General features: G+C 49.8%; 2 protein-coding genes across 2 annotated transcripts; one reads left to right on the top strand and one right to left on the bottom strand.

The window, feature by feature from the left end:
• Nucleotides 1–169: 169 nt before the first annotated feature.
• Nucleotides 170–4,012, top strand: LOC117648659 (cGMP-dependent protein kinase, isozyme 1-like). Its single transcript, XM_034391308.1, has 13 exons — nucleotides 170–279; nucleotides 354–496; nucleotides 971–1,108; nucleotides 1,200–1,369; nucleotides 1,454–1,556; nucleotides 1,778–1,916; nucleotides 1,980–2,113; nucleotides 2,291–2,507; nucleotides 2,578–2,809; nucleotides 2,985–3,148; nucleotides 3,224–3,409; nucleotides 3,551–3,617; nucleotides 3,707–4,012. Exons 2-13 carry the CDS (start codon nucleotides 442–444, stop codon nucleotides 3,800–3,802), a joined length of 1,701 nt encoding a protein of 566 aa, XP_034247199.1. The 5' UTR covers nucleotides 170–279; nucleotides 354–441; the 3' UTR covers nucleotides 3,803–4,012.
• A 169-nt stretch (nucleotides 4,013–4,181) lies between these two features.
• LOC117648658 (integrator complex subunit 2) lies at nucleotides 4,182–9,448 on the bottom strand. The gene is given in 17 exon segments (XM_034391306.1): nucleotides 4,182–4,743; nucleotides 4,853–5,066; nucleotides 5,147–5,257; nucleotides 5,349–5,577; nucleotides 5,684–5,864; nucleotides 5,943–6,095; nucleotides 6,186–6,468; nucleotides 6,470–6,821; nucleotides 6,908–7,056; nucleotides 7,140–7,323; nucleotides 7,419–7,616; nucleotides 7,708–7,880; nucleotides 7,972–8,178; nucleotides 8,262–8,392; nucleotides 8,469–8,730; nucleotides 8,829–8,964; nucleotides 9,057–9,448. Coding segments are annotated over 17 exon segments (3,555 nt in total). The 5' UTR covers nucleotides 9,341–9,448; the 3' UTR covers nucleotides 4,182–4,435.
• Nucleotides 9,449–9,467: the final 19 nt, after the last annotated feature.

Genomic DNA, 9,467 nt, shown 5'->3' with positions numbered 1-9,467 from the left:
GGCCACCAGCTTCTCCCAGGACGGCGTCGAGGACGGCGTGGAGGACGGCGCGGTGGGCGCGGAGGCCAAGGAGGGCATCCTGCTGACGTCGCTGCAGGCGCGCCACGCCATGGCGGGCGGCCGGGCCGGCGGGGGCTGCGCCGTGCCCGCGCCCTCTAGCGCCTCGGCCTCGGCCGCGCCGGCCTCCGCGCCGGCCTCCAAGAAGCAGGGCGTCTCCGGGGAGAGCTCGGTGCCCGGCAGCTCCGCCGTCACGCAGACCACCTTCCCGAAGGACTTCAGGTGCGGCTCCCTCCCTCGCTGCCCGTCGCTGCCCCCGCGCGCTCCCGCAGAGTGTAACCGAATCGGTCGCGCAGGTCGCAGCAGCTCATCAAGGCCGCCATCCTGGACAACGACTTCCTGAAGAACTTGTCGCGCGGCCAGATCCGCGAGCTGGTGGACTGCATGTACCCCCAGAGCGTGACGCGGGGGAGCTACGTCATCCGGGAGGGGGAGGCAGGTGGGTACTCGCAGTGCCACGCGACGGCCAGCGTGCGGCAGTGTGCCCCGCGTCGCAAGGTCGCTGTGCGAACCGCGAACCGCCCAGTCCACCCACTTTCCGACCTTAACCTAACTTCCCAGCGCGGACAAGGTCCTCTCGCGCGATAATGACGTAATGTGGACGGGCACACCCCTCTATCTGGCCGTGCGTGACCCGCGGCGCTTCTTGCCCTGGACGGCCCTGGAGGGCCCTGGAGGGTGGGCGGCGCCGTGAGTGCGAGAGAGAACGCGGCTCTGTCTCTCTCCCTCGCACTCACGGCGACGGGGCCGGCGGGCCGCAGCCCCAGAGAGTGTTGGCGAGTGTCAGGCCGCACCCTGCGCCGTCGGGAGGACCCTTTTCCCCTGGCGAGAGAGACAGAGAGAGAGACAGAGACTGCCCCCCTCTCTCTCGCACTCGCGGCGGCGCGCGGAAAGTGAGGACCGTGTGTCGCAGGCTGCCACCTGTACGTGCTGGCCGAGGGCGAGATGGAGGTCCTCAAGGAGGGGACGGTCCTGGGCCGCATGGGCCCCGGCAAGGCGTTCGGCGAGCTGGCCATCCTGTACAACTGCACGCGCACCGCCAGCATTCGAGGTACAAGTGGTGACGCACTTTCGCCCCCTAAAAAAAATTAAAACTGAAAGAAGACCCTGCTACTGACTGAAACGGTCGATTCTGGCGCCAGCCGTCACCGACCTCCAGGTGTGGGTGCTGGACCGCAAGGTGTTCCAGCAGATCATGATGCGCACGGGCATCCAGCGCATCGAGGAGAACATGAGCTTCCTCACGAGCGTGCCCCTCCTCAAGCACCTGTCCGACGGCACCCTCAGCAAGGTCGCCGACGTCCTGGAGGTGGTGAGTCTCTGTCTCTGTTGCGTGACCACGCGACAGCGCGCTGTTCGGAGTCGGTCTAAGTGGTGTCCGTCTGTGCTGATGCAGGAGTTCTACCCCGCGGGCAGCTACATCGTCAGGCAGGGCGCGACCGGGCACACCTTCTTCATCATCAGCGGGGGCACCGTGGAGGTGACGCAGCGAGTGCCAGGTGCGTGTACACTGTGCGCAGAGTCGGGAGGGTTGCCTACCTCAGCCTGCCGAGCGCCCGGAGGGTAGGCAACTCGGGGCGCGGCTGCGTGGCGGGACAGCCTAGCCGCCGTTCCGCGGGCGCTCCGCAGGCCGGCGGCGTCCCGTAGGGTTGCGAGAGGGACAGCGCGACGAAACAAACTTCAAACTTTCCCCCGTTTGGCGCCATTGGGCGTTCGGCAGGCTCCACGGACGAGGTGGTGATCCGCACGCTGGGCCGCGGGGACTACTTCGGGGAGCAGGCGCTGCTGCACGACGACCACCGCACGGCCAGCGTGGTCGCCACGGCGCCGGGCGTCGAGTGCCTCACGCTGGACAGGGAGTGAGTCTCACAAGGTTTGCCTTTGCCTGCCTCCGCCTGCCAACCCCCGCCCTCGTCTTCCAGGTCCTTCTTGTCCCTGATCGGCTCCCTGAGCGAGCTCACGGAGAAGGACTACGGCGACGACAACCGCCAGCTGTCCCGGACGTCCTCCGCCTTCAGCGTGCACTCGAGCGACTTGTCGCCGTCAGGTCCGTCAGGTGGGCTGCAGCTCGCTCGGACAGGACTCGAACCGAACGTGTGACCCCACCAATGGATTCCTCGTTCGGAGAGCAATCCATTGGTGGGGTCGCACGTCCGGTTCGAGTCCTGTTTTGCGACTCGGGGGCTCAAAACGCGTCTGGAATTTTGACCGCCTCCGCCGGTCCGGCCCGCAGACCTGGAGGTGCAGCTGCTGCGGCTGGAGGACCTGCACGTGGTTGGCACACTGGGCGTGGGCGGCTTCGGCTCCGTGCGCCTCGTGCTCGCCCCCGGCGGCCACAGCTACGCCCTCAAGTGCCTCAACAAGAACCACGTGGTGGCGACGGGCCAGCAGGACCACGTCCTGGGCGAGAAGGACATCCTCCTGTCCATCCACTGCCCGTTCATCGTCAGGCAAGCCGCTCGTCGCCCACCGAAAATGGCACTCAAACTGGGATTTGAACCCGTGACCTCCGTGTCGCAGGCTGTTCCGCACGTTCCGCGACGACCTGTGCGTGTACATGCTGCTGGAGGCGTGCCTCGGCGGCGAGCTGTGGTCCATGCTGCGCGAGCGCGGCAGTCTGGACGAGCACGAGGCCCGGTTCGCGGTGGCGTGCGTCGTGCAGGCCGTCGACTACCTGCACGCCCGGCGCGTCGTGTACCGCGACCTCAAGCCCGAGAACCTCGTCCTGGACGCGCGCGGCTACGTCAAGCTGGTAAGTCGCTAAAACGGAGCTCGAACCGAACGAGTGACCCCACCAATGGATTGCTCTCCGAACGAGGAATCCATTGGTGGGGTCACACGTTCGGTTCGAGTCCCATTTAGCGACTCTGGAGCTCGAAACGCGTCTTTGGCCGCCTCCACGGGTCTACTGCCCTGCGGTTCGACAGGTCGACTTCGGCTTCTCCAAGCGGCTGGTGAGCAGCAGCAAGACGTGGACCTTCTGCGGCACGCCGGAGTACGTGGCCCCCGAGGTGATCCTGAACCGAGGCCACGACCGCGCCGTGGACTGCTGGGCCCTGGGCGTGCTCATCTTCGAGCTGCTGACGGGGGCGTAAGTCGCGCCACTGTGAAATGCGTTTCAACTTGAACCCGAGTGAGAGCCCCTGTGTCCTTGTCCTGTCTGCAGGCCGCCGTTCACTGGTGCGGACCCGATGCGCACGTACAACCTCATCCTGAAGGGCATCGAGGCCGTGGCCATGCCCAGGGCGGTGGGCAGGGTTGCCGCCCACCTCATCCGCAGGCTGTGCCGGCCCGCGCCCGCCGAGCGGCTCGGCTACCAGCGCGCCGGCCTCCAGGACGTCCGCCAGCACAAGTGCGTCCTAGTCACGGTCATCTTTCGGTGCTTGCTCTTTTTTTTTTTTTTCCCATTTTTTTTTTTGAAGTTTAGTTGGTGAGATTTTTGACTGAGTAAAGTGCAAGTACTGCATAATTTATCTGTGGCTTGTCCACACAGGTGGTTCCAGGGATTTGACTGGGAAGGATTGGTCCAGCAAACTCTGCGGCCACCCATAGTACCACAGGTATAGTGGTCCCTCCCTCTCCCATTATGATGTCGTGGTTCCGATATTGAAGTTTCTATAGCAATGCACTTTGTGTTTTTGGTTTCAAGGTATCGGGTCCCACTGATATGTCGAATTTTGACACAAGCGGCAAGGAGGAAGATATTGCTTCGACAGAACTTTCTCTTTGGGAAGCTGACTTTTAGCATGGCTGCCGGCAAGTAGGAAGATAGGAAATGGGGAAGAAAATACAAGTCAAATTTAAACACAGTTTTTTTAATCACAATTAAAAATATACAGTACATTCCACTTACATTACTTACATAAGTACACTTATACAATTAGCAGACTTAAACTCACATGCCTTGATCTCTGGTAGAGAACTAAATTTATGTGCACATTAACTATAACATAATTGATGAAAATTAAATGAAAAAAAAAATACAGAATCTGGTGGGTTATTTTGTATGCACTTAAGCCTCCATCATATAACTTAGCTTCATTACAGGTTTGATTCTTCACAAGAATTTTGAGTAGAAGAAGACAGTCCCACATGCCTCTAATTAAATATTTACACACATAGCGCACATTTTCTTAATTTTAATTGGTCAATTGTTGCTTAAATACTTTGCAAGTATTTTAACCAGGTACATAGACAAAATGTAATGTGGTAACAAACAAACTCATCACATCCACTCTTACTTCATAGACGAACATTTTATTGTACAGTAACAGCAAGTAGAGCTTTGTCCAGCAAAACCTTCATAAATACAACCTATACATTAAAATCACAAACGAACACAATTGATATGATTTAAGGAAATAATTTGGAGAAAACCTCAATACACATTTGTGCTGAGAACTGCTCTCTCTAGAATTTCAGAGAAAGCCTGTTGGATTTGCAAACAAAGAAGCTGGTGACTGAACTTAAGGGACTGCTCATACTTTGCACAATTCATCGTCGACTGATAACGTATGGCAGAGGCACTAGATCCTGTGTCCAGAGAGGCAACTGCCATGCACACTCGACCTAGTTGCATTAGAAGGGACACGACATCATCAATGAGTGGTGGCAGGGCTCGACAAATCCTCACCAGCGCCGGAAGAGCTCTACCGTATAACTTGACTCTGCTATTGTTGGGTAGAACTGTAAGAAAATAATTCAAAGACAGTGTTGACAAATACTGACTGGGCAAAAAAACAACAAAACAGAAACCTCAATGTGATATTCATCAAAATCTCTTTAGAGAACATACCTCCCAGAAGTGTAGAAAGAGTGTTGACTGCCAACCTCGCAACAGAAAGCGATTTGGGGAGAGCATACTGAACAGCGAGGTGTGAAACCAAGTCAACCGCAAAAAGTTGCTTTTGTAGGTCTGGTTGTGACAGAAGTTCCGGGATGAAATCAAGGCATATGTGCATTGATGGTATACCCGGCACAGTCACATCTAGTAAAGGTCTAGAATAACCCTGAAAATAAAAATAAAAAATTCAGAATAAAATTTTTGAAAATGATTTTGGCACATACATAAGAGTGGTTTGAGAATTACCTGAAAGTGGACCAATTTAGCTAAGGATGGGTCGGAAATGAAGACTTGATGTAGGTGAGAGCAAACTACAGATCTCACCTCCCTCAAGGACCACAGCTGGCCCGGGACATCCTGCAAATGGCACAGAGAACAGATCAATATACCGTAAATCAGTGTCAAAAATAGAAATATGGAAATTAAGAAAGAGAAAGCGAATCATTACCTTATCCTCATTAGTGGGCAAACATGCTTCCAGCAGCACTTGAACGGCTATACTCTCTTGTGTTGCAATCAGCGCAGTCTTTAGTTCCTCCCGCTCAGTTTCAGTCGTAAGTTGGCCTGTTTTCCCTGGCACTAACGGCTTATCCAAAATATGCCTCGCTAATTGGGATCTGGATGCCGCAAGCGAAGCTTGCAGCACTCTCAACACAATAGCAAGAAGAGCTGCGCATCTACAAAAACAGGGAAAATATCAACATAAGGAAATCAGGAACTTGTTCCATACAAGTACAGTTTACAAAAGATAAGAACACCAATGACAACTGAAATGGGATTTACCTAAAGACTCTGATGTCACATCGGAGAACTTGAAGCGGATCTTGCATGAGATTTTCTTGGGTTAAACAGAGTGCTTTCTGTTGGATTGGGTCACTTGCTTTGACAAGCCCCTTGATAGTCATGACCCATAAGCAACGCGGCAAGACCGAGTTTAAACGAAGCCAAACTCTTCTGTACAGTTCTGCATTGAAAAAGAGTTGAAAATGAGATTATTTAAAATAATTTTTTTTTTTTAAAAAATTGAAAGACTTAAACTTACCTTGAATGTATCGGGGTACAGTATCACCTAACATGGTTGAAAAGTGGTTTATCAGAGTATCAGCAAAAGGCCAAACATCTGTCGCAGGGAGAACTGTTAGTCTTCTCAAGACTCGAGCCAGATGGGCAGGATCCTTGGCAAGGTTGTTAAAGGCTGCAAGACAAAAACGACAATGGTTTGAACCCGGACAGGAAGAATAAAAACAATTCAAGGACCATGATAGAAGAAAAATGTCCAACATACCACAGTCTACGGAGAAAGCTGTTAGTTCTATGTTGTCTCTCTGATTGTGAACCAAATCCAGTGCTGGCTCTTCATCCAACCAGTCATCTACAAGTGAAAGGTGGGGAAAGTGTGTAGCCAGTAAACGCAACAAAGGTGAAAAGAGACCCGCATAGCTGTGTTGGTCTCGCTGTGCCTGTTGCAGAAGGTGCTTGATGGGCAGCTTGGCTAGGAACTCGGTAGAATAGCTCCGAGGTGATACTCCAGACTGAGCATGCGCATGAGCATTGGCAAGACGAACATCCTTCATACAGCACAAGATAGTATAATAGAAGGAGTTGAGCTGTGAGTGACGGGGGTTTTCCAGCTCCTATTGAATTTCTTGATGCGTGCTAAAATACAAAGTTATTTTCAGTGCTTATCATTTCTAAATCATTGGATAAAAAACCCATGAAATTCACATTTACCTTGCTGTTGTTCTCAAACAGTTCCCCAAAAAATGAATTTTGAAAAACACTCCTAATTTCATCTTCTGTGATGGGCTGGTTTACTGACTCTAATGGAGCTTTGGCACTAGGCACCAGCATAGAATTCACGTAGACTTCCACAAGTGGAGGGAGTACAGGATGAAGTGGAGGTTCACTGCATATAAGTTGACTGTAAGCAACAAAATTAAATTGTTAATAGTGATTCAACACTAAAAAAAAAGGCTTCAGCAATTTTTTTAAAAAAGATGTAAGGACCTGTAAATCCATTCTTTAATTGGTACTTTGTGTTTGGTGAATGCTCTGCTCTTGAGGAGCTGATGAATGCAGTGAACAGGCAAGAACCCTTGCATGTTTGCATTGAGATTTGGAGTTACAGGAACCTTCACAGCATGGGAAGTTACAACCTGCAAAATGTATGTTACATTACTTGAAAAGTAAACATTGGGTAGAGAAAAGCATACAAGAGTTACTTGGAGGTAAGAGCTACCTGCTCTGTAAAAACATCTTGAGTGAAAAGATGCTTGATTTTGCTCATGTTGTTGGATCTGGACAACACCTTCATGCCCAATGTGGAACAAACCAGGTCAATTATAGCTGAAAGTTGGTTACTGTGAAAGTGGATCGCCATCAGCAGTAACATTTCTCCAAAGGAGGCTGTTACTCCACTAGCTCTGAATATTTAAAAGAAAAAGAACAAGCAACTTAAATTAATCACAGACAGGACAAGTTTTCTAAAAGGGTTTTGTAACAAAAACTAGTAACGCACTTTTTAAAGTAGGCTTCTTCATGCACCAGCCACTGCACCCATTCAATGGCCTTTTTCTCATGTTCAGCTAATGATATTAGTGTTGGGCATGCGATGAGCATGCATAAGCCCATAGAGACAAAGCGAACACCGGCTGTGGAGGGATTGGGATGCCAAGTCAACAGCTGAATGAGTGCATTAACTTCTTCATCTTGAAACCTGTGAGACAGAATGCCCAAGGTCAGTCACATTTCTATTCATCATTAATCAATCGTCTTATTTAGTAAGAGGTACAGAATTCAACTCATACTTGATCCCAGCAATGCCCCGCAGAGCACAATAGAGTCGAAGTAACGATGAGGCTTGTACCACAAGAGTGTCTGCAACATTTCCACCAGCAGCCGCTAATCGGTTTATGCTTTCCAGGCGCTTCAATAGTGCTCTACGAAGTAGTTGTAATGCAGCATGCGATTCCCACTTCCTCTGAAAAATTAAAGAGTGAATGATAAAATATTTTTAAAAATAAATGAAGAAATTGGTTTAAATATTTTATTTACTACAGCCTATGACCCACCTTTTGACCATTGCGAACAAACAAGGCAAACCAATTACGGATCTGTTGATCATTTCCAAGCAGAAGTCCAGACACAAAAGCTACGATATCACTGTCATCCGGCATCTCGGAATCATCAATTTCCATATTGTCAGCATCCTCCAAGTGCTCCATGCTTCTGCCCAGAGTCAACATGATTGCTAGGGCTGGCATCCGACACAGCTCAACCTGCGCATTTTGCATAGCAATAAATAATTTGTCAGCAACACAAGACAGAAAGAGACAAGATGAAAGATAAAATGTAAACTTACACATTTGGCCCGAATACTGAGTGCTTGAAGTGGATTCATTTGGCACAACATGCTCAACGTTTGCATTCTGATACGGTTACTTAAGCTTTCTTCTTCCTGTTTTTCTCCATTTGTAATCAAAGCTGTGCACACTAGGGGCAGAAAATAAGATAGCATAAACACTAGCAAAAATGTGAAGGTAAGAAAAATTTTGAATAAGTCGCATACCCTCTCTGAAAACATCAGGCTGGTTGGCGACGATAGTACAGATGATTCTAGGGCCATGTTGTACGTGAAGGAAGATTTCCACAACCTCAATGTGGTTTAAAATACTGGGCAGTTCTTCGAGTGCGATACAAATGACATCACATATTTCATCAATGTAAACAGCATTATCAAAAAGCTCTGATTGCTTCATGAAAAATTCTGGTGGACCACTGATTTGCCCAGACGATTGGGCAACTTGTACACTGCGAGCATGTTCTTGAATCTGCAAAATAAGTAATTATGTACTTGAGATCCTGTACCTGCGGTCATTTCGTTCATCAAATAATAAAATTGTAAGCCATCCAGAGGTACTTAACGAACCTGAGAGTTAATGAGGAATATTTCACTTAAGACAAGTTTCATTCGTTCTATCGTTGGGCTGCGTTCAAACTCAATGGCTATTCCATTGGGCAGATTCTGATTGAGTCCGTCAGAATGACCAGAGCCAATCTTTTGCCTGTAACATAAATTTGAACAAATTACTAGAATGGTTGATCGTTACAAGAGAAAACTTCATCTGACATCCCCAGTGCAGCTGTCAACACTAACCTCAACTGTTGCTCTTTCTTGACATCTTGCTCCAACACGTGAAATTCAATTGACAGCAGAGCCACGAGGGAATTGACCACGTCTATGCCAGCGAGTAATGTGAGGATACTTTTGCGATTTTCAGAGCACTTGTTATTCAATTCTAAAGGAGATATCAAACTCATGCGAACTAGACAGGGCAAAATCGGACGTATTTCATCTTCGGTGAACTTCTGCAGCTCTGATACATTCAAACTTTGTAAAGCATGAAACACTCGAGGAGAGACTGGTGGCGTGCAATTCATCCTGAAACGATTTCTTTGACGGACGGTACAATAAATGTTTACATGGGAGCAATCTAGCAGAAAAGCCACCGCCAGCGGTAAACAACAACAACAAATTCTGAAACAACAAAAACAAAGACCGAACAGT

This window comes from Thrips palmi, unplaced genomic scaffold (genome assembly GCF_012932325.1).
Source record: "Thrips palmi isolate BJ-2018 unplaced genomic scaffold, TpBJ-2018v1 HiC_scaffold_3, whole genome shotgun sequence".
Lineage (NCBI taxonomy): Eukaryota > Metazoa > Arthropoda > Insecta > Thysanoptera > Thripidae > Thrips > Thrips palmi.
This window is presented reverse-complemented; position numbering and strand designations above follow the sequence as displayed.

What these genes read in the sequence shown, in the direction of transcription:
- LOC117648659 (XM_034391308.1), top strand. Translation starts at nt 442, where the DNA reads ATGTACCCCCAGAGCGTGACGCGGGGGAGCTACGTCATCCGGGAGGGG. An exon ending in GCGCACCGCCAGCATTCGAG is followed by an intron (nt 1,109 to 1,199) that starts GTACAAGTGGTG and finishes TTCTGGCGCCAG; the next exon opens with CCGTCACCGACCTCCAGGTG. An exon ending in CACTGCCCGTTCATCGTCAG is followed by an intron (nt 2,508 to 2,577) that starts GCAAGCCGCTCG and finishes TCCGTGTCGCAG; the next exon opens with GCTGTTCCGCACGTTCCGCG.